Raw genomic sequence first — 24,892 nt, 5'->3', positions numbered from 1 at the left:
TCAACTTTTGAAATGGACTGATATCCTCTGAAGACAGCAGATTTGTTGTTTACATTCAATCACTGTTCAATACTAAAGCTGAATGTTTAAAGTTTACTTCTGTGTCTAATAAAACCTATCTTTATGTTTTTTACTACTTGTTTCACTCTTCATGTCAGATTCACTACAAGTGCTGAATAATGTTTGATAAATGAGCAGGTGTGTTTTCGTGGTGAAGTATCCAATTATTATATTAACTACTTTGCCTACAGTTCAGGGCGTGTTCTTCACACAGCATCTCGTAGCATCTTTAGGACATCAAGATTATAAAAATTTTGATGTCTGATCTTGTGAAACATACTCATGATACAACACTATCCTTATTTTTAAAACTTTTAGCAATGTTTGGCTCTATCTTGCTTTTCACTATGACGATCACTATGAAGATTGAGTTATTATTCCAGGTAGTTATAAACCCATGCCTTATCATGAATAATAAGTTTTATTATTATTATTATTGGCTTAAGACGACGACTTCAAGACAGGCGAATATGAGATGAATGGTGAGTGTAGAATGAGTGTGGCGCGATCTTGTAGTCTTGTTACTAACTAAGGTCGACATTAACCTTAGAGAGGACTGTTAATTAATAGCCCAACAGCCAATGGAAACTTACGGGACCTACAGTTTATGTTAGGTTCCATCTGGTTAGGCTAACAAACGACCAACTCATAGCAGTTTGGCTAGTAAACAGAAATTATCCAAATACTGTAGATTATGGTTAAAGTCCAGTATATATGGATTAGAAAAACAAAACAAAAAAATCCTTTGAAGTGTTCAGACTATGAATTGGCATGTTGTGCATTTATTTTGTACATAAAAGAAATACACTTTGCAGAAACTAGGTTCATTAGCAAATCGTCATGTAAAATTTCACGAATTGCAGATTTTGAGACTGCCAATATCATCTTTCAACTCCTGTAGCAACCAAAAGAAACTGTAGAGTGACAATATCCACATAAAAAGGACTTAGGATTGACTCATCTTATGTCCACAATCATCAGTTAAAATGTAAAAAAGTGCTTGGCATATTACTTCGCTCATAAATAATTGTTCTCAGCTACCACGTAAAAGGACATTCTGAACCCAAGCCATTCACTCCTCAACCTATTTTGAATAAAATTGCTGACTACCTTAATACAAGCTTTGCAACCTGCCATGGGTGGTGAAAGCCAAGAAAACAGGACATCTTGTCAATTATCACCCACACATCAGCATAAACTGAGTATCCAACAAATGAAACTTTCTCAACCATTGTGATAAATGTGCTGGAAAAGAGAAGGAAAGCAATTTATTCAAACAAAGCTGAGATTTAAAATGTACATTTGTTATCCACTTAAGGTACAAGTGAATATCCCTCCTCACCTTTTTTGGTGCTGATTTGACCTAATGTCCCCTTTTGAGGTCACTCAGATAATACTATTTATAAACCCCCCTCATGAGTACGGTTCCCTTCTGGCAGATGGCTGGAAAATAAATATTTTAAGAGGAATGTAGGAGCTGTAACTACCTAAATCATCTTAACATTTAACCAGTAAAGACAAGTAACAATCAGTGCAATGCTGTAGATGGAGTTTATATCAGGTCACTGTTAAATTACATGAAAAACATAAAACCAATATTTAAAACTTTGTTTTGTGAGGCCTTTTGATAGCGAGGCTATCTTCTTCAGACACATCACAAAAGTAAAAATACAAAAAGTAAATTTGATTATTAATAATAAGTGAACATATGTGATTTAATATTAATTTGTCCTGTGTGGCGTAGTGTGTAAATACAATTAAATTATTACTGGTATTATACTATATAAATTTTAAATGTTAAATTCAATATTACTTAAACGAAGACTACAAAAATAACATTCAAAATTTATATAGTGTAATACCAGTAATAATTTAATTGTATTTACACACTTTTTGTAATTGCCACACAGGACAAATTAATATTAAATCACATATGTTAACTATTATTAATAATGAAATTTACTTTTTGTATTTACTTTTGTGATGTGTCTGAAGAAGATAGCCTCGCTATCGAAAAGCCTCACAAAACAATAAATGTTTTAAATATTGGTTTTATGTTTTTCATGTAATTTAATCAGTGCAATTCTGATTAAAGGCAGTTTTTTCACTGCTGTCACCTAATCCATCAGAAGACACTATTTAAACAAACAAAAAAGTTATAATGAACCTAAGGAGTTTACTTACATGTATAAGATGGTGTCCCACAAAGAGGTTTAAACATTTGATTTTATATTACTTGCCCATTTACGCACCGAACATTTTCAAACTCTATGCAGTTCACTAAATACTTTCTTTTAAATATTCTGTGAAAATTCAAGCTCTCTAGCAATTGTTGAAACAAAATGGTGGCATTTTGAAAAACTATACTTTAAAAACAGTATTTTTGGTTTCGTAAAATTATTTATAGTTATATATTATAGAAATAAAGCATTTAAATCAGAAAAATTACAAAATAGCCTATTAAAAATCCTACAATTACAGTCCACTATTATTCGAACTGTAATCCATCCACAGCAACACACTGATAACAGGGCTTAACAAATTAATCGTAAGCTCTTACAAAGAAATTGTGTGGCATCCGGAGAAGTTCCTCTTCAATAGAGTGTTTTAGTTCACCATCATTCTTGAAGCTACGGGTATAAACTTGTCCCTTTAAGTAACCCCATAGAAAGAAATCACACACAGTTAAAACTGGGGATCGGGGTGGCCAATCTAGAAAATCACTTTCACAATCAATCCAACGGCCATGAAGGTTGTCATTTAGTAATTACTTGATAGGATTTGCAAAATGAGGAGGAGCACCATCTTGTTGGAAGATTGCTTGATCCATTTCTGGAACCGTAAAATGAGGCATGACTTGTTCATTTAAAACCTTTTCATACCTATTTCCAGTCATTGTACTGTCTGAAATGTAGTTAAATACCCATTACAACTGACAGCTGCCCAAATAGTAATTCTTTTGATGTGAGTACAGTCTGTTCCAGAATGTGTGGATTACCGGTGTTGTAATAGTTACAATTATGCCCATTTACAGCACCATTATTGTAGAAAGTGGACACGTCTGAGAAAACAATTTGAATATGCCAATTAGGATCTAGCTCATGAAACTCAATGATACGAGAACAAAATTCCACTCTCCTGTCTGGATCTTCTTCAAGAAGATTATGGACTACATGACTTTTGTAAAATTTAATTTTGTTGTTCTTCATTATTCTCTGTACTGAAGACTTTGGAAAACAAGTTTCAAGTTCAACCTTCCTTAGTGATTTCGGTTTACCTGGAGAGCAGAGCATTGATGCGCATACTAGTACTTCATTTGATCCTCTTTTGGAAGCAAAATGGTAAAATTTTCAATATGTCACTATTTTGTTTCTACAATTGTTAGAAAGCTTTAATTTTCACAGAATATTTTTAAAACCTATTTTATTAATTGTGTACAGTTTGAAAATGTTCGGTACATAAATGGGCAAGTAATACGATGTTTAAACCTCTTAAACACTCTCTATGTACAGATACACCTAGAGTATGGGTCTACACACAATGTCTACAACTGAAAACAAAATAGACAACATATCATCTCGCCTTAAACCACAACATAATATATAATATATACATAAAATTTAAAATCTCGCCAGCTACTTCAAACGTCAAACTCTCCTTTACACATCTCTATTGGGCACGCCTAACTCTACCAAAACATTACGAAGAACAAAGTGGCTCAAGCTGTCAAATGAATTCATCTCATTCACCTAGATGTAAAACGTGACAGAATAAGTGATGAGTTAATGAGGCTTTTTCCTTTTATGTATAAGAGATATTCTGCTCATAAATTAACCAAAAACTAAACTAAACAATAAAATCAGACTTTAGTTTACACTTACAATAATAAAACACGTAAATAATAAAATAAACCATTATCATAATTGGCTAATGGCGTGAGGTCGATTAGCTGTCCAGGTACATACAAAGATGAGGAAGGCAAATTGAATAAAAACCTAACAATATGTATACATTAGTTCTTTCTTTGCAGCCATACCATTTTTAAAATTACAAGAATTTAAGTGATTGGCTCTTTTACTAGTTGCCTAAACAAGCATGTAAGTCATGTAATACACACCTGATATTGCACATCCACTTACCCACCAGCCTTTTAATCCTAATATCAGGTCCACACCACGTCAAGGGTTAAATAATATAATATATGATAAACTAAATAAAAATACTAAAGCAGCCTTGATAAAAGTAATTGGAGTAATTTTTTTTATCACAGCTTTTCAGCAACGAAATCTGTCATCATTAGAAAATTTACTGTTGAAAACAGGGTGATTACTTTATTCAATCGTTTACCCCAACAACGTCCTAGTAGTTCACCAATTCATTACCTTGTTCTCAGAGAGTTCCCATTCTATTGTACATAGTCATGTAACACTCTAGACACAAGACAGGATTTTAATATACAGAAAATGAGTTTCCCATTTACCAGCACCCACCACATTGTCGCCTCCATGGGCGAGTTAACAAGAAAATATTACTGACAATAAACAAAACGTGAAATGGTTTAATTTTAGGTTATATCTCAATTAGTCAAACAATCTTGTGGACCAAGAGGAATTGGGGTTTCTGTGTGGGGGAGGATAAGAAACTAAGGGAGAGTAGTAATAAGAATAAGGATAACAGGGTTGTCAACGTTCACACGAGAATTTTAGCTGAAAGATTAGATCTATCAAGTGCATTTGAATTTAATTTAAGAGTTTTCTGGCATTTTTTTCTTTCCTAATTTTCTTTTTTCATTATTTTCTTCACAGTACCTCCATAGAAAAGATTATTCATAGTTTTTTTTGCTTTATTGTGTTATCTATTGTGCAACTTCTTTGGGCATTTCAACCTTGTTTTTCGTTATTGGTTAGACTTAGTTGTGTAGTAGTTTACAGAAATAATCGTTTATTTCCACTATGGTGATAGTGAGTGATTTTTTTTCAGCATATTCAATCTAAAAGTTTTTAGTGTTGTGAGTGTACTTTGAAGTATACTACTTGTTATTCTGTCAGAATGGACAGAAAAAGGGGATCTGTTGTTTTATTTTACTTTGTAATGTGAATTTAGAATTTTGGTGCACTTCTATAGAAGCGGTCATTACACTGCTATGTACAATAATATGGTTCGTTGAGTTTGTAATACTTTAAGCTCTCAAGCATTAATGATCAGCCTTTTGGAAGTTATATACTTTACTGATCGGTATTATCTCGAGGGATGTTTTTCGTTCATTACCATCAGTGCAGGGTAGCACCTTTAAAGCTAAGGCTCATACTGGTGGCCAGAGGCATTACTGTTAACCTATTCAACTACTAGTGCCTTTTATGAGATATCACACAAATTTTTGGCTTTTATTAAATTGAATTATTAGTTTTTTTTTTAATTTTATTTTTAAGCATTTATTTACTTTTTGAAAAATAACAAATATTGTGAATTGGCTAGAGTAAACCTTTATCCAAATTATCACATAAGTAGCCTATTTTTGTAGTAAACTTTGACAACTATTTAATGGCTGCAGTGTAGTAGGCGGCCACCAGCACTATCGAATCATGGTACCAAATTGTCAATTACAAATAGCTAAACTATCAAATACAAAACCATTATAATAATATTTATTTATAATTAATTATTGCTAGCTCTTTTAATATACTTATTGAATAACAATTTTGTTCAAAATTTATTGAAATAAAGTAAAATTATTTGTATGGTAGCCTATTTGAGTAATGGCAGTACTAAGGGCTGACTGGGGTACAATAAACAACCTCCACCAAAATCAAATCAGGGTACCAAAGTATCGCTTTGAAATTACCCACAAACTCTAGAATAAAAAAAAAACATTCTAATTGAATAGTTATTTACTATTATTTATTACCAGCTCTTTGTAATGTATTGAATAACAATTTTGTCCCAAATTTGTTCAAATAGTCAAATTAGGCTATTTGTTATTTGTGCCACACACTGTCAGACACAAATTATCCATCAAAATAGTAACTAAAAATTACACTGTTTTGGTTGTTACATTGTATATGTGTACACATAGCCTACATAGTTTTTATTCATCATTAAATTATTACATTTTTAAGATTATAGGCTTAAAATAGCTAAACTACACTGTAATTTAAAATACCTATAACATAAATTAGGTTCAACATTTTAGTTTTGGTAATTTAGATAATCATGAATATTAATTTAATTAGATTGTTGTGATGGCCACTTATTACACTGCAGCCCTATTTAATTATCCCTGTATGGTGACAAATGAGAAACCTTAGAAATAAAACCCGTGGACCAGAAGCAGATAAAATTCTAAAGGATCAGACCACAAATAACCTTCAACCTTTTTCACAAAATAATTAGTTAGTGCTTAATAATTTAAATTGGAAATAAAAATTAGCTATCCTGTTGCAAGAAATTAGTAACATTAGGCTAGGCATAGTTGCCTTAGGGTCACTCCATTTCAAATCACCCAACATAAATATAATTTGTTGCTCAACATTTTTAAATTTCCTGATTATCATGAATTCTTTATGAGTAGATATAAACAAAATTCCAATTGCCACATTTTTATTTAGCAGCCATTTTAAAATTATTTGGTGAATTGAATGAAAAAAACCGGGATTTGCAGAAAATATAATTGTGAAAGTCATTTTATAGATATTACAATAATTTTAAAACTAGTATGTTCAGCATGAAATAACCTTCAAAAAGACAAGTTTCTTGACTATCATGCAAGAAAGTCAGCAAAACTCATTCTCTAAAAACTCTGAAAAATTGTAATAATCAATACCGTAGTTGCTAATTTAGCATTGCACCGGTATATCAAAAAGGTAGCAATTTTATTGAAATTCACAGCTCTATAACTCAAAACATAGTTGGATTCTCAGACATAACTTGTGTGGTAGTATATCCTTATTAGTAGGCCTATAAAAAACATACACAATTTTCACTTGTTTATCTCCTTTTCAGATATTAACCTATACAAATTGGCATTAACGTGTTTTTGGCAATTTTTGAAATACCGTAAAAAAAAAGAAGTCTATTCTCAAGACCAAAACATATGCTGCTGATAGTATTATGAGTACTCAACACAGAAATAAAATGTTATTGGTCTCTTTTCCTTCATTAAAAATTATAGTCTTAAAAATTTACTTAATGTTTTAGAGTTTTTAGAGAATTAGTTTGACTGACTTTCTTGCATGATAATCAAGAAACTTATGTATTTTTGAAAGTAATTTCATGCTGAACACACTAGTTTTAAAATTATTCTGATTTCTTTAAAAATGATTTCGCAATTAAATTTCCTGCAAACCCTGTTTAATTATTAAATTCACCAAATCTCCTTTTTAAAATGGCTGCCGAATAAAAAATTTTCCCTTGAAAATGTTTGTCAATTACAGTTTTGTTTATGTATACTCTTATAGAATTCATGATAAAAGAATCAGGAAAATTAAAATTGTTGAGCAACACTGTTGGGTGATTTGAAATTGATTGATCCTTTAGATAACGTAGTTAACAATCCAGAAACGTAAACTTCTGTTTCAAACTATGAAAATTTGTACAAATTATTTCTTAATCTGCATCTGAAAATCAATATTGATTCAGTAGAACGAGGTTCATTCAAACATCACTGCGGTTTAAGTTTGACAGCTCAGTACAACTTAAGTTACAAAAATCAAAAGGGCCAGGATCCCACCAGATTTTGGTCTAGTTCAATCATCAGCCAAAGTCAGTAAGTTGAAGCTTGGATAAATGCCAGAAATTGATGAGAGATTGGCTTTAAGATAAGCCTTTAACTGTGTCATGAAGAATATAAATGAGTACTGCACAGTAGTCTATTCACCACCTCATTGTTGTGTTTGTGTTTAGTCTTAGGCCACACATAGTTTCTAGGCCCATGATATCTAGCCTATTCAAAAAACTTTTCAGCAATTTCAAATTTTAGGAGCTATATATGTATGTTAAGCCTGGTAAACGAAATAGCAGAAGTAGCCTAATTCTGGTAATTTACTATAGGCTAGGGCATAGTTTTCATTACAAGATAGACATTAATTTACTTACCATTACTTAGGCTACTTACCGGGTAGGGTACGATAAGCGGACCCGGTTTTTTATATCGAAGAATGTAATCATCGATACCTAATATTTGCATCTCAAATCCTAGACTATAAATCGATATTTAAAGTATCTATAGTTCTCAATAACAATCATATTATGTTTTAAATTAAAATATGAATCTAATATTTACAGTGACAAAACAAATTATTATAACCAAAATTAGAAAAACTGAAGACGACCATATTTGCTCCTCTCACAGTTACAGTTCGTTTCTTTCCCACAAATTTCACATAATGGGTTTTTCCGCACGAGTCCAACAAGTTGAAGTCATGAAAAACAAGTCTTATCACCTTCCAAAGCAATGTCATGTAGTTTTCTACAATTGACTGTCATTTTTAATAATCAAATTTTACTCATATAAAATTGAAATATTACATTAAGAGTATTATTTGAAAATGTTTACAGCTATTGATATAGATTATTTAATTAATCGTTAAAAAAAATTAATCAGTATCGATTGATTATATCGATGGTTATGATTAAGTAATATCGTTTGCCAATTTCGATATAAAAAACCGGGTCCGCTTATTGAACCCTACTCCTACTTACCTAATTTTCTGCAGTAACAAATTACGTAGGCACTAATTATTATATCACAACCCCTGTTTATGAAAGTACATATGCTAGGTACATTTGACAAAAACATGATTAAATAGCCTAGATTTAGATTAATGACACTGAACATTAAAACATTCTTCCAAATTAGAAATTTTCCCAATCATGCTAAAAGCTGCTTGTCCATGGTAAGTGGATAAGCTAAAATATACCTTACCCGTACCGATGTGGTCTAAACATCTGAAGGCCGGAACACGTGTGTAATCCAAATCACGCACAGGTTTCACAGTTAAAGAGATAAATGCTGGCAAACACTTACCACATCAGATCATTATCTCGACAGTGGTTTGGCCAGTTGTTGTAAATCTTAAAGTCCACCATATTACTGTTCTTAAAAATCTATCAAAATTAGAACATTTATGATACACTTTGGTCCTCATATGCAGATTAAATTACATTTTTAAAGCACTTAAGTTGACTTGATATTAAGCTAGTGCAGTTTATCTAAAATATATTTACAAAGGTCCACATTTATTTATAAGATTTATGATGACAATAGGCCTAAGCCTATTTTAAACTTAAATGATTTTGGCTAGTTTGTTTTTAAGATTAGCACACAATAAAAATCTAACGTCCTCAACTGTCCTAAGAGTTAGTGGTATGGTAGCAGATATTTACTATTACTATTCCACGATGGACTAATCACTCCTTGAAAACTCTACACAACTTTACAATCACTCACAGGGAAGGCCATATTTGTCACTTTTTGAAAGAAGTAAAAAAACATCACATTACAAAGTACACTGATCACATCAACTAAATCACTTAATACATCTTCCGAAGTAACACGAAAGTTCTACATACTGTTGTTTTATCTGAAAACAATCACTGTTCATTTTATACATCATTATAACGTAAAACTATTAAATTCGCCCGATTTAACACTTAAGAAATGTACGAAGCCAGTTTAGTTTTGCCCTTCCACTTAACGGAAGCCATATTGAGTGCTGTCATGAAGAAGCAGCAGTAGTAGGGATAAGGAGAATGGAGGGGGAACACGGCTGTTTTGTAACTAGGAGCAGACCACAGACGTTTCCATCAGCTTTACCAATGTCACAAAAATTAAAGACTTTAATTTGATAATTAGGTGTTACTTTACTAATTGATTTCTTTAATTACTCAAAAGAACTGACTTTTCTTTAAATGCGTTATTATCTGAACTACACTAATTATCCCAACACCAGACCACGCGATATTTGTGCATTTTAATAGTACATTAAAATAATCTCTAATAATTTTCCGATACGTATATTAAGAATACTTATATAATTTTTGTTTACTACTAGATAGTGCTCTCGTAATATGGTGTCGAAAATAGAAACTGTATAGCCTGACCAATCCTTCCCGTATACCAATTAATTAGTTTATGGAATGCTGCTAAAATTATGTTTTCGGGAAAACACCTAAAACGCCATGTGTGAGCTAAACACACCCAAAGCAGAAAGGATACTTTCCTACTATATCCTCCACACGTGTTGAATTTTATTTGATTACGTCTTCTACAATTTGAATTTAACATAGCTCATTGGACTTCTTATGTTACTGAACATGCAGTTCCGGTTTAGGCCGGAAGTGAATATAGAAAAAAAGGAGTTTTTCGATTTGAATACATTAGACAGATTTCTTACTTCACCGGAAATGTCAACCGGAAGTTAACATAAGAGATTAATTGGTCAACAGTTATCATAAAACCTATTATTGAAGTTTTGGAAATAAACAATATTAGGAAAGTTACAGTTTACATATCATCAGTCATTAAGTTCAGAGTTGGGCGAAAGTTTACTAGAAGTGTGGGAATTCGTGTGAAATGCGTGTACTGGAAAAACGAAACGTTATAGAGTAAAGAAATTATTTCTTATATCTCCAAACGATTGAAAATGTCTACTGTTTAGTAGTTTTTAGTAATGGTGCTTTCTCTATTAAGGAATAGTTTTTCCAGCTATGAAATTATACCCCAAAAGTTTGTAAAGGGCAATCTATACGGTTCCACACGACTTGGTTTATCTTTTAAACGAATGCAAAAATAATAAGGAAATAAATTAATGCTACTGACATAAAATATATGTTATGCTAGATACAATAAAAAATAATCGCTTTAAATTCGATGTAATAAAAATTGTTTTTTTCCTATATTTAAAAAAAACTATTGCTTTAGCATGTAGCTTTCGTTGTTAGTGACGATTTTATTTTTCACTAGTGTTAACAATTCTTCCATTGCAAAAATATTCCATTGCAAAGTAATTAGTTATTAACAATTTCGAAATCTTATACTAAAGTACAGAACCAGTGCGTTATAAAAAGGCATTTAAAATTGGTTTAGGTATTGAACTTATACGTCAAATTTAAGATTTATAGCAGAAATAATAAGTTCATACAAAGAGTGGAAATTTAAAACGAGACGTCTTATGGTCATTTGGTGACTGTCATCCAAAATAAAATAAAATCGTTTTGGATAAGTAACCTCAAATGATAACCTTATAAGTTCAAAAACAGATTTTTAAGAATGTTGGCGTTTTGGAGGGAAGGATTTAAATAGACTATTTACTTTAGGGGCTCATAATACCAGCACAAAAATATTTTTAACAAAACGTCTTGTTTTGATTTTTTATTTTTTTATTTCACTTTATGTTTAAATAATTGACTGAATTATTTATAAATATATTCACCAAAATGTTCTAGTTGAAGTCCAACACAAATAATTTGGTAAAAATAAAAAAATAAAATTATTATTTACAAAAAAGAAAGTAGGGGCTAATATTATCACCTTTACCTCTACCAATTAAAGATTAATTTAAGAATTAAAAATGAAATTAATTAAACAATTTTAGTTTTGTGGTTAGGCCTTCAATTCTTATTAAAAGAGGATTGTCTAAATTAAGAATCTGTAATTAAATGTTCCTGCTTCATAACTGATATCTCATATGAACTGATCGATGAACACAATTTTTTCTTCTCCTTCTTAGAACTGGTTGGGTAATAAATAAGGGCATCGCTCTTCACAAAAATGTAAGTTTAAGAGTGTTAGGTTAAGCGTAAGACTGCTTCTTTTGGTATGATGGAAGTATATGTAAAATTTATTGTAAGATTTCTACAACCATATTCGAGGAACATATTAAACTTGGGGGAGGGGGGATTTCCATCCCTGCAACCCATGCCCCATGTCATTTCGCTGCCCCACTTTAAGAAGACTGTTATCGATTATCATTACGTAAAGGATCACGTGGATAGCAATTTAACTCTCTAGTCCTTTAAATGTTTATACAATTTAACCTGTACTTTCATTACAAGTTTTTTACAGACTCCTCATGAGTCCTCAGATTCTACGTGAGATTGCCTAAACAACTGATTTCTTCAGTCACCTTAAGGATTTTAGTTTAGAATCAGCCAATAATACCTATTTTGGGTCAAGCACTATGTTTGAGAAATAATACGAAGGCATGGATTTGGTTCTGAACGAGCCGATAAGAATTTTTGGATTTTAGATTTGTACCGTAAATTAGTTAATTAAATTTCATACAATGTAAATTTCGCAACCTAATCAGCCAGTATAATATAATATTATTTTACATCCAATGTTCCGGAACTAAATTATTGGGCGGAGTAACTACCTAATTGGCACGCGTATGAATTTTTTTTCCTTCTAACCCTTTGTAGCAGCCCAACTACGTAACCCATCAGACCTCGCGCGCTTTGTCCGTAAGTAAAATTTATCTTTTCGTATTATTAAATTAGCCCTTTGATGCCAAACGTATAAAATGAATGTAACGTAAAGTAAATATGTGAATAGTAAAGTAACTTACCCTTGAAGATCTTTTATCTGCTTGATGGAGATAGATAAAAGGTTGTGGCGTCGTCCTTATGGCGACGAGCACGTTGTTATAAATTGTAATTTGTATCATTAAATGGCTAATACCGTCGCGAATTTGTTTTAGGCGAGTTTACGTAGCCGATGTACCTCACGTGTTGTTTGAATAGATGGCTACCACTTCCCAACATCTACTCCTCTTCTAGAAGTAACCGTTCTTAGACTACAGCTTCAATGTCTCGTGCCAAGACGCCGATACCCGGGTTGTGAGTCTACCTATTGTGAAGGGAAGTGAAATATTATTGTTTTGTAAAGTAAAACGTCGTACGCATAATTCAATAGAACATTGGATATTTTAGGCCCACCTAGAAGATATACTTTTAGTTATTACATTCTAATTGGCAGCAACGTGGCAATACATATTTTTCATTTACCATCTAAAAAAGTGGTGCTTGTAAGTTTAGTAAATTAAATTGAACTTATAAGTAAACTTTGCATTTCTAGTATTTATTACTACGACCTCAGAAGTCACCACCCCCATGTGTTATCGTCATACGGTACAGATTCTCTTGTTCGTTGAACTTAAATCTGTAAGATAACAAGATTTTAACATCGATATGAGGTATTTTAAAAAAATACCGTTTATAATTGAGTTAAATATTAAATACCCAATTATACTTGCAATCTGTGTTGTTTAGGGTTTAACCATAGCCTATATCTATGTGTGCACTACTAAGCATGCAAGTTTATTGCTTAAGATATTAAAAGCTACACAATAGTTTAATGACTTCTTCGTTCTTAATGAAGTTTGACGCGTTCCTATAACTGGTAAAAATGCAATAAAAATATTTTTATGGTTATACCTTTATAATTCCGATTTTAAATTTAATAACAGCCGATATAGTATAAAAATGTAAGGGATGTATAAAATACGATAAATCTTCTTATTCCAGCCAAATAAATAGGTGTCCATTATTTTAGGAAATGGGATAAAAAACAATTTAATTAATCCCTTTGAAAATTTTGAGAAAATGTATTATTTAACTTCAGCCGAATCGTAAAAAAAGTTATTTGAGTTTTGCACCCGATCTTAAGACTTAAAAAATAAAATATTTTGTTTTCAAGCTAAGGTTTGATATGTTCGTTAAATTTTATATTAGTTTTCGTAAATTTAAATGTAATGTCGCTATAATAGTTTAAGTTGAAACTATTGCAATATCAATTTAATTTTTGAAATTTTAAGCCTCAATAATACAATATCTTATACAATATAATAGGGTTAGATTATTATTTCTATAATTAATAATATTTATTAACTAAGTAATGAAACACATTTTAAGGTATTTACCGATTACGGATTATCAAGGTACATATTTTAAAATACGTTATATGACATTAGGTATCTAAAACTCATTTTGCAATACTCATTTTTGGAGAATGTTGATTGCTCCACAAGTGTAACGGAAGTGGTGAGTGGTACGCGGACAGTGCAGCATGAATCTTGTTTACGCGCCTGGAATGTGTTTACCTTTGGTGATAACAACATTATCGTTTCCGCTTTGATTAGAGCCAACACCTTCACCTGAATGAATTACTCCCAGTCTCCAGCCGATCACTCTACATTTCTCCCTTCTATGGAGCGATTCATTATTTCTAAGTACTAACAACAATGTAAAGCTCTATGAATAAAGTAATTCCATACCTTACTCTTCTACAAAATTAAGCAAGGGCATTTTCAACTGTTTATCAAGTAAAAGCTATTCTTCCAAATTAACGAAAGAACAAAACTAAATTGTTGACCATATTAATTTACTTTCTTAACTTTAACTCAAAGCTAGCGTAGATGGAACAGTTCCCTAACTAGGAGGAGTAGATTATTAAACAAACTTAAATAGAAATAATAGTCTTGGCAGTTCCACATTGCCTGTTCTTTGTACTTTATTTGAGTTTCAGGTGGAGTCTGTATATTATGCGATGGAAGAAGACAAATTATTTAGAATAATTTGTAATTTCCAGTACCCTTAAAAATATTGGAAGCCTTTTTAATAGTAATACAGATTTTCATAGGAAATGTACAGTTATTTCCATTTAATAAGCTGTTTTTCCGGGGAGTAAAATCTGAGAGAAACTTACTCAACATAAAAGTTTATTCTTTTGTGTGGTTGAACACTAGGGTATATGCAGGGCTAATTTATAAATATAAAATATTTAAAATCCTATTTGTAGGCCCTAACATTTCCCATTCTTCCTTTAAATTATAAAAAGGCCAGTAAATCAATTCCCGCATTCACAGAATTGGTATACTATACTTTCGAAATTCACATTTCCCTGCACTCTAAATCATGTTTTCAGTTATCTAATTAGTTCAACTTTTCACAAGAAAAATCAAATGTAAAATGACTACTTATTTACAAAATTTAACAACATATTTTAAGGATGGTTATTTTGAACTATCAGGTTCCTGATTAATTAAAAAATAAAATAATGATATCATACCGCTCTAAATCAAAGCAACCGTTTATATAAAAAGTAAGTAAGTATGAAATTAATGCTAATTTTAAACAAAATATTTACCTAAATTTCAAAACAAATGGAAATAGTTAAGTAATTAAATATTAACAATAAACGAATGACTACATAAACTGATTACTACCAATTTACTAACTGTAAAAATAAAAAAAATCATTCCTTATCACACTTTCAATATCAGTAGAAACCCTACTAAAATTAAAATATTTTCTATCACAGGCATGGCTATAATTTCTCATCTAAGCTAAGTCTTCTTTAAAATTGATACTATTGTGTATAGTAATTACTGCTGCCGTATAGAAAAACGTAAGGTTACTAAATAAAACAAATTGAAAATTAACACAGTTGGTGACAATTTTTAATTTCCTTAATGATATATGAATCCACAGAATGTCCGATCGTTTAGAGGAGCTGATCTGCCCACCTGTACCCCCACACGCGAGCGAGCTGTAATGGGTCGTTGCCCACGCTGTTTTGTCCTCAAACCCACCCCCAACCCGGCGAGAGATTTTATCGCGTCCACTTTCGGCAATAAAAGATGTACAGTATACACTTTCCTCCCTTTCGGAGGCAATGTGCACACATTGTACATGTAAAGAAATACAGTCTACATATAGAATAGACTATACTAAGTGTTATTTAGAAAAATGTATGGTATAAATGGTAATATCTAATGGTATGTCTAACATTAAACGTTAACGATGCAACTTTCAGTACTTTGGTATTATCTGGAGGGCACTATTTTTGGAAGATTTTTTTTATCGGGGACCAGAAAAAACTATATTATTAGAAAGAAGAGACCTTATTTACTGACTGTGAAAATTACATGTCATTATGACGATCGGTCCTTGTTTGCTACCTTACAAAAGGAAGTGATGTCAGCGCGAAGGAGGTCACTCTGACCCTATCCACTAGTTCTTATTAGACTATAGGTACAATATTAGGTTTAGATTAGGATATCATAAATACGTCACTAAGTAGTACCAAGTGCGTAAGTACTTGGTAGTACTTAATTATAACCTATAAGAGCGCTCAAGTTATCCGAGCTTGAATTTTGATACCATCTCAAGGGACATTTTTCTTTTTTCACCAGAAGTGTGGCAGGTACCGATCGGAAATGCCCATGGCCATCAGTGCCGGCGCCACCTCGGACTTCTGGCAAAAAAAGAACATCCCTGGAGATACAACCTAAATTCAAGGTCACGTGAGCGCCCGTTATATTTATAATACGTACGAATGTATTTAACTACTTATATACCCTAATAACATACACATTGATTTCGAAAGGAATTACTGTTATAATTTGGTCAAGTCAATTTCATGCAAATGTGCACATATTATTTACTGTTGCATGTGAATGGGATCAAAATAGGAGAAGATACAATGCAAAATTGTAATTCTTAAATATAAAAAAGTAAAACATCCATTTTAAAATTGAAAATAAGTTTGACCTATTATTAATACATATTTATTTGATAAGGTAAAAAATATTTTTAACCGGATCCTGGCCACAATCGTTACAATGTTTATGTTATATCAAATCTGGCGATGCTAAATTTCAACACAATCGGATATAATTTTAAAATTAAAAACAATTTCCTGGGTACATGTAGTTTAAAAGAAACTCATGCAGATTGAAAAGTATGCATAAAAATCAAAACTAAGTAAGATTTTATAAAGTTATGTAAAAATAATTATATTTTCAATCAATGTTTGTTCAAAACTTTGGGTTCACGAAATGAATTAAACTTTAGCGGTTTTCAGTAGAAATATATATATTTATATTTAATGAATGAGAATTCAAAATAAAATGAATCATTGGTCACTCTGTATTTGGATGACTAACTATGTTATTTGTAGGGAATGGATGAGAACACAACTAGTCAGAGATACAAGCATTATAATCTAATGATGGTGACCACAAGGTTAGTGTTTGGCTCCACAGTTTATTGAGTGATAGCACTCAGCTGAGCAACCAAACGCGCGTTATCAGGGCTGTGATAACGATAACTGAGGTCGTGCAATACTCTCTTATCTACCCCCCTCGTTTCACTGTCCTCCAGTCTCGCTCACCGAAATCAATATTTTCTCGATAGACTGCAACGAAATGTTTCTTCAATGTTTAATAGTGGAGGATGTACACGCACATACTGTATATGTTGATACGTAATTTTATTTTATTATCAACAGTAGTCTTGATCGTTTACATTTGATTAATTATTGTGTTGTGGTAAACTAGAATATTATAACAAGACATATGATTACATATGCACTGTTAGAAGTCTATACAATTGAAATATGACTTATTTTCTATATATTATACTCATATTACTATTTGTTTCAGCTAGCTTCGTTATTGAGTCCTTAATAAGTTAACAGAACCTACGAGGATCTAGATTTGAAAGTACGTTAAACAGACAATGGTGGAAGTCTGGAATGATATAAATAAAAGTGGGCACCCCAATCCTGATGGGTAAAAACAAATATCAAAAAGATACGGTAGTGTACCGATATAGACATGTAGTCTAATGAGGAATATTAATAACAATAATTGAATATTGAAAAAATGGGATTCTGGAGTTTAACGTATTTTACTAATTCTGCTATAATGTTTAAAAAGTTTGCAATTATCACACTGATTACATTTACTGGATACAAATTTTCATTTATAATTATTTCTTATCGATTAGTAGAACTGTAATTGGTTTGAAGGTTTTTTTTCTTCTTTGTAAATATTACGAAAAAATTAAATAAGTGTTATTATTTCTTGGAAACATGTCACGTAAGCAAAGTAAAGATAAAAATATACACTACAGTGCAGTGCGCCTACTGCGACACAAGATACTGCCCACTCGCACTTCGAGTCTGTGACGTCAGCAGCTATCAGCTGGCAGTGACGTCACGCGCACGTCACTCGACCAATCAGAGACCGGCTACTTGACCTTCATCACCTGTCTGAATCTCTTGGCCAGGATAGGAGGCTGTTTGTTTGTTTCATTTGGCGATTCAATTACTGCATAAAACGTTATTTCAACACTGAAATTAATTGGCTACAAAAACGCTACTTATTTTTAAATACTGAAATACTGATTGATATAAATCATCCCTACGTCCTAACCTAATCGGGGCCTAAACATAAATACAATTAACTATTTGTATACAGTTTTCAAGAAATAATAGAACTTATATAATTTATAATCATAGCAATATTTATAAAAGGATCATAAAAGTTTAAAAGAGTAGCCTACCCTTTAAATAAATATGGAACATATCACGTTGCATAAATAAATCTTATTGACAGAACCTAACGTAAGTTTCTGTTAAGTCACATAAAACAGACACCATAAAAACATTCTAATAAAAAAATTTTCAATTCAAAATAATAGAATATTATTTTTTGCTTCATAATATATGTCCCTAAACATTCCAAGAGTTGAAGTCAAATAACAACACTTACACCAAATTAATTTCGTAGCCAAACAATGATGTAAAATAGGTAGTAATCTTGACTAATTGCGTATCGAGCTATGCCGTAAGTACCCGAGTCCGTAATAGCGTTCACCAGTATTCGGATAATTGTTCAGGTTTCCTTCATGTGCTGCAGAACAAGGGCCACTCTATAACAATTAATTAAAGTTGTTCTGCTAGTAGCGACAATGTCAGTCCCCTAGTACTTCTGGTGTCGACCGCTCGTGTCTGATATTCATCTAACTTGTTTACAAGACCAGATTACTCGCCAGTAATCGATCAGTAGTATCGTAAATGGAAGCCTTAGAGGACAAGGGTGTCACGATATCGCGCAATGTGTCCAGTGCTCCTCTTATAGCAGTTAGATTATATCGTTCGATAGGCATATTTTAACTGGTGAGGGAAATGATAATTATAATTAATACACAATAAAGTAACGATGCGTAAAATTCTCATAAACCAAAAAAGGCCATATGTAGATCCTTATCTGGATCGCTTTCCGCATTACTTCAAGAGAAGTCCTCACTGAGTACACAAAGGCCCCTGGAGGGTTCCCTTCTGGATAGTTTGTATCCAGTTGAACGCTGTGTGCGGAAAACCCGCTGTGTCATTAATTCATTAGGATACATAGGCCTAGTCTACTGAAGAAGATGAATATGGGAGTGTAAAGAGCCCTCTTGCCTGTTGCAGTCTGGACATGAGGAAGTGTTGTTCCATGCCTACTTTGACTGGAGAGGCTAGAAAGTAGCTGACTTTTCCTTCTTCCAAGGTGACAAGCAGACACAGCCCGCTATCCCTACCTCGTGGCATCGGCTGCGACAGGAGCAGCCTCCCCCCCCCCCACTTTACCGAGCCGGCTAGCTGTGATAAAATGACATTGAGCTTTTTCCCATAAGAAACATGTTAAACCTCACGCAGTTTATGCCCTTATTTTCAACGCAGCGTTGTGGGGAAACTTTATTTCAAAGGTATGATCAATAAACACCCAAACGTTTTTTAGTTTGTTCGATATTTCGCACTACCATTCCCATAAAGCGTTATTCATAAACACTCAAATTTGTTGTACGTCATCTTTTAAAAGTTAAAAAAGTATACACTTTAAATAAGTAAATAAATGAAAGTAGACAGCGTTGTGATGTATAGCGTACTTATTACTCGTGTATCATTAAAATGAGACATCTCCCGTAACACTAAGATAAAAATAAGAGCGTTAAGCTGCATAGCATTGTTCTTATGGGAAAAAAACAAGGACATTTTATTTCAGACGGATTTTAATATCCTGTCATTCTAAGAGCAACTGCAAAGATCCTTTTAGGACTAAGGACAATGAAAGGTTTCTCAACTTGTTGCCGTAAGTGAAAAAACTTTAAGTGTCTCCTAGGGCCGTTCGTTCCATCCTGGTGGGCAACACCAATGCTTCATCACATTTCTTCTGCCTTCTTGCCTTTACTGAATCCTGATCCACTCTACATATGTAGAATCATACTGTAGATCATGAGATAGACCTCATTTTCTGGACAATTCTTCTCTTTTCATTAAACCTTCTGAAAGATGTAACTGTCATCGCTTTGTTTTACACAATGTAAGAACATTCCTAGTTCCCGAAATTGCCCATCTGTAACAAGCCTTTAAGACTTGGAAATCGCTAATGAAGATGGACGTGGTCCTGTTGACGTATACTACACCGAGTTGCTGTGACATTCACACACCGCCTACCTTTGTACTCGTTCATCGCCAAAGAACATTCCCTAACATCCTGTCTTTTACTCAGCATAGCATGTTGCTTTTTTGCAGTTAGTTTAAAACTAATATGTTTAGTATATTCCAGCAATGTTAAAATATAATCTTAACAGTTCTGCGTGTTCATTTTATTTTAGGGATTAGTAAGAATATTCAAAGAAATTTTGTCATTCAAATTTTAATACTCCTTCCCCAAATAGGTCATATTCAAATTTCTTCACTTTCACTATTTGGTTGGAAAGGTAACTTACATTGAGTATCTTTATACAAAATTCCAAGAAATTTCATTTGCTACAATTGATATCAACTTGCGACTGACGCCACTTGTGTCGACAATTCAGTAGCGCATATGCTTGCTGATGCTTGTGAAGTGCACTTGTGTTTATTCAATTGCAGTACATTTCCGCTCAAAAGCGCTCTTTAATGTTTTTCCAAAAACACAATGTAAAAAGTATTTTATTTTGTTTTAATTCGCTTTATAATTAAAATGCTATTAATTATGACGAAAGTTAAGTTGAAATAAAAAGCGTACAACTAAATTACATTGAATATATCAAATTCGCACAATAATCTTCAAGAAAATGTCGATATTGTAAGCATGACATTCATACTTTATTGGAAAAACTTTAAAAAAACCTTCTTCTTCTTCTATTATGGGAATTCAGAGTTAATCACTCATACTGGTCTCATTCGCTGTATCGGTGTACTGTGTGTACGTATACAGATTTTACGTAGGGCCTATACCCATTCAATCTTTTTTTAACTAACAAGTAAGGTGCTCGCAGCTTGCCCAACTGGATGTGACACAACTTACACTCGAATATTGTGTTCTATGTTTGTAACATATACCAGTGTCCAGAGTAATTAGAACAAGTACTAAAAATGTGACTACACAAAACAGGTGCACTGAACACTTCACGCACAACGAGCACTACCATTCTAGTATTCGACACGTTGTGTTCTACGTTTGTAGCATATACCAGTGCCCAGAGTGATTAGAACAACTAACAAGTACATAACATGTGACTGCACAGAACAGGTGCACTGACTCTCGCGCACAACGAGCACTACCATTCCAGTCTTCGACACGTTGTGTTCTACGTTTGTAGCATATACCAGTGCCAAGAGTGATTAGAACAAGTACTAAACATGTGACTGCACAGAACAGGCGCACTGAACCTCACGCACAACGAGCACTACTATTCCAGTCTTCGACACGTTGTGTTCTACGTTTGTAGCATATACCAGTGGCAAGAGTGATTAGAATAAGTACATAACATGTGACTGCACAGAACAGGTGCACTGACTCTCGCGCACAACGAGCACTACCATTCCAGTCTTCGACACGTTGTGTTCTACGTTTGTAGCATATACCAGTGCCCAGAGTGATTAGAACAACTAACAAGTACATAACATGTGACTGCACAGAACAGGTGCACTGACTCTCGCGCACAACGAGCACTACCATTCTAGTATTCGACACGTTGTGTTCTACGTTTGTAGCATATACCAGTGCCCAGAGTGATTAGAACAACTAACAAGTACATAACATGTGACTGCACAAAACAGGTGCACTGAACACTTCACGCTCAAACGAGCACTACCATTCTAGTATTCGAACACGTTGTGTTCTACGTTTGTAGCATATACCAGTGCCCAGAGTGATTAGAACAACTAACAAGTACATAACATGTGACTGCACAGAACAGGTGCACTGACTCTCGCGCACAACGAGCACTACCATTCCAGTCTTCGACACGTTGTGTTCTACGTTTGTAGCATATACCAGTGTCCAGAGTGATTAGAACAAGTACATAACATGTGAATGCACAGAACAGCTGCACTGAACCTCACGCACAACGAGCACTACCATTCCAGTCTTCAACACGTTGTGTTCTACGTTTGTAGCATATACCAGTGCCAAGAGTGATTAGAACAAGTACATAACATGTGACTGCACAGAACAGGCGCACTGAACCTCACGCACAACGAGCACTACCATTCCAGTCTTCGACACGTTGTGTTCTACGTTTGTAGCATATACCAGTGTCCAAAGTGATTAGAACAAGTACATAACATGTGACTGCACAGAACAGCTGCACTGAACCTCATGCACAACGAGCACTACCATTCCAGTCTTCAACACGTTGTGTTCTACGTTTGTAGCATATACCAGTGCCAAGAGTGGTTAGAATAAGTACATAACATGTGACTGCACAGAACAGCTGCACTGAACCTCACGCACAACGAGCACTACCATTCCAGTCTTCGACACGTTGTGTTCTACGTTTGTAGCATATACCAGTGCCAAGAGTGATTAGAACAAGTACTAAACATGTGACTGCACAGAACAGGCGCACTGAACCTCACGCACAACGAGCACTACCATTCCAGTCTTCGACACGTTGTGTTCTACGTTTGTAGCATGCACACAATTTACTAACTTACATGTTGCATTTAAAGTACATTTATGCTTATTTCTCATCGGTATGTTCATGTAATATGAAAATACCTGTATACAATCAGAGAATACATTTATTCTATTTACACAGACTGGGTCAATTAAAGCTTGTAAGAGATAATTTATTCATCGAACAAATATAGATGATAAATCTGGATTATTGACGTGAAATATTATTTATATTTACAAATCCTGTAATTTTACTAAGCAAGAGGATTTTAATCTGCGTTTATTATTTTATAAGTACAAATTGTGTATCTATCAAATGCTCTTTTTTTAAATTACAGCAATAAAAATCGACATTTTTGTTCCTAGTGCAATTATAAACTTCCACTTTGACGGCAATTCGCCTATAGTAGGGACTTCCAACCCCACACGTCCTACAAATAGTATAATGATGCCGTCAAAACATTCATTCTATTCTCCCTGAAGGCGACGACTGGATGGGGATTAGGAACATTAGTGTAGAGAACTCGCCCAGTTCATGTTAACGAAAACTTTATTTTAAGCTTCACTTAATTGGAAAGTCTGTGTCAATAAGTATAAAATGAATGTTTTTGTATTCTGACACAGTTACTCAAAACGGTACATACATTGTTATATCAGTAGTAACTGATTTCAATTTCTTGGGCCCCTATGTCTGGAAAGATATGAGACCCTCCCCCACTAAAATATGAAAAGGAATAAATGTGTAATTCTTATAAAATGTATTTGGTTGTTTGAAGCTCTTTACAAGAAAATAATTAGGGTTTAGCAAAATAAACAATATATATCTCTACATATTTACCTTTTATAGCTTTTATAGCAACAATACCCAAATAACGTTTATGTCACAGAGCATTTCTGCATTTGCAGTGGAGCTACTCAGAAATTATAATTTGCTTTAATTTTTCTACTTTGCTGCCCTTTTAGGCCTACGGCCCGTAGGCCTTGGTTTAGAAATATATTACACCTAATATCGTTGATACAACCCTAGTATTTTGTAAAAGAAGCCCGTAGTTTTTTTAATATGGGGATTTTTGTAGGATATCTCAACAAGTGCAGCAAGCTATATGTGGGTGTTCAAATATGTGCTTTATAAGTCAGCATAGGTTGATTATAAATTTAGACAAAGCATTCTGATTGTAACTAAAGAAAAACTGCTGATTTTAATCCCAAACCCTATCAACCCTATCCCTCTTTCACCCTCTATTTTCGATAAAAATGTGTCAAATGCAAAATGTGACATTAACAAGTTGAGGAATTAGATCGCAAGACGAAACTGCATTTACTGAACAGTGGAAGTGAGAACGAGGAGGCAGTGGACTGGATCAGCTGTGGCTGTGGCTGACATAGCGCGGCTGCCACGGCCTGCTGGATTGCTCAAATAGCTTTCACAACTAACAGCGTCAGTCTTCAGAATCGCGATGTTCAGTTCTGTTTCCTCTGTTAGACATGTTTGCCGTCTGGCTACCCGACGTCTTTTCCAATCTACAGATATAATTAGTTAAATGTTTACTTAGATAAGATACGAGTACAATGATCGAAACGAATAACTATAGGTCAGTAGAAAGCCAAATAAATGTCAACTTAAGTGAGGGTCCCTAATTCAATATTTTTAACATTTATTATTTGTAAATAAGATTCAACATATTCACGGAACACCATTAATACTTGTCTAGCTGCATAAACTGATTTCTGCGGCATGATTTTTAAGTCTGGTACTTGAACACGTAATGGCCAAACACACGCTTATCTATCAATGTTTATCTTCGTTTCATACTAGTCTGATTATTTAATAATTTATATTAAACTTCACGTTCCCATTAAAATGAAATAGTAACGTTGTAATATTAATCGTTTCTTAATATTTTCATTAAAATTTGACTTAGAAATATTTTACAAAACGTAAAGTAATAATTTATAACACTTAATTACAATCCATACAATTATTTCACGTTGAATGATACCTTTAGCAACATTTGATGGTTAAATGCGCTCGATAGAATACATAATGTGTTTAAAGTTTATACACCAAAAGACTTTTAAGAATAAAATATTGAATTTTATAGGTATTTTCACCAAAA

At 33.1% G+C, this 24,892-nt stretch overlaps 1 protein-coding gene across 4 annotated transcripts in view; it reads right to left on the bottom strand.

Moving 5' to 3' along the window:
- LOC124357445 (AF4/FMR2 family member lilli) overlaps window positions 1-24,892 on the bottom strand; it is a 278,880-nt gene that overhangs the window by 127,577 nt on the left and 126,411 nt on the right. Inside the window, exon 1 of one of the 4 annotated variants that reach the window (XM_046809263.1) lies at window positions 8,981-9,771. The exons of 1 other annotated variant lie outside the window; for it this stretch is intronic. In XM_046809263.1, coding sequence (XP_046665219.1) covers window positions 8,981-9,003 — 23 coding nt within the window. In that variant the 5' untranslated portion in view covers window positions 9,004-9,771. Of the gene's footprint in view, window positions 1-8,980; window positions 9,772-24,892 lie in introns of those variants that run through there. 2 more of the 4 variants (XM_046809264.1, XM_046809261.1) reach the window with 2 other exon arrangements.

The sequence above is a fragment of the Homalodisca vitripennis genome, chromosome 3 (assembly GCF_021130785.1).
Source record: "Homalodisca vitripennis isolate AUS2020 chromosome 3, UT_GWSS_2.1, whole genome shotgun sequence".
Lineage (NCBI taxonomy): Eukaryota > Metazoa > Arthropoda > Insecta > Hemiptera > Cicadellidae > Homalodisca > Homalodisca vitripennis.
Note: the sequence above shows the minus strand (reverse complement) of the source record. Positions and strands in the feature narration are given on the sequence as shown.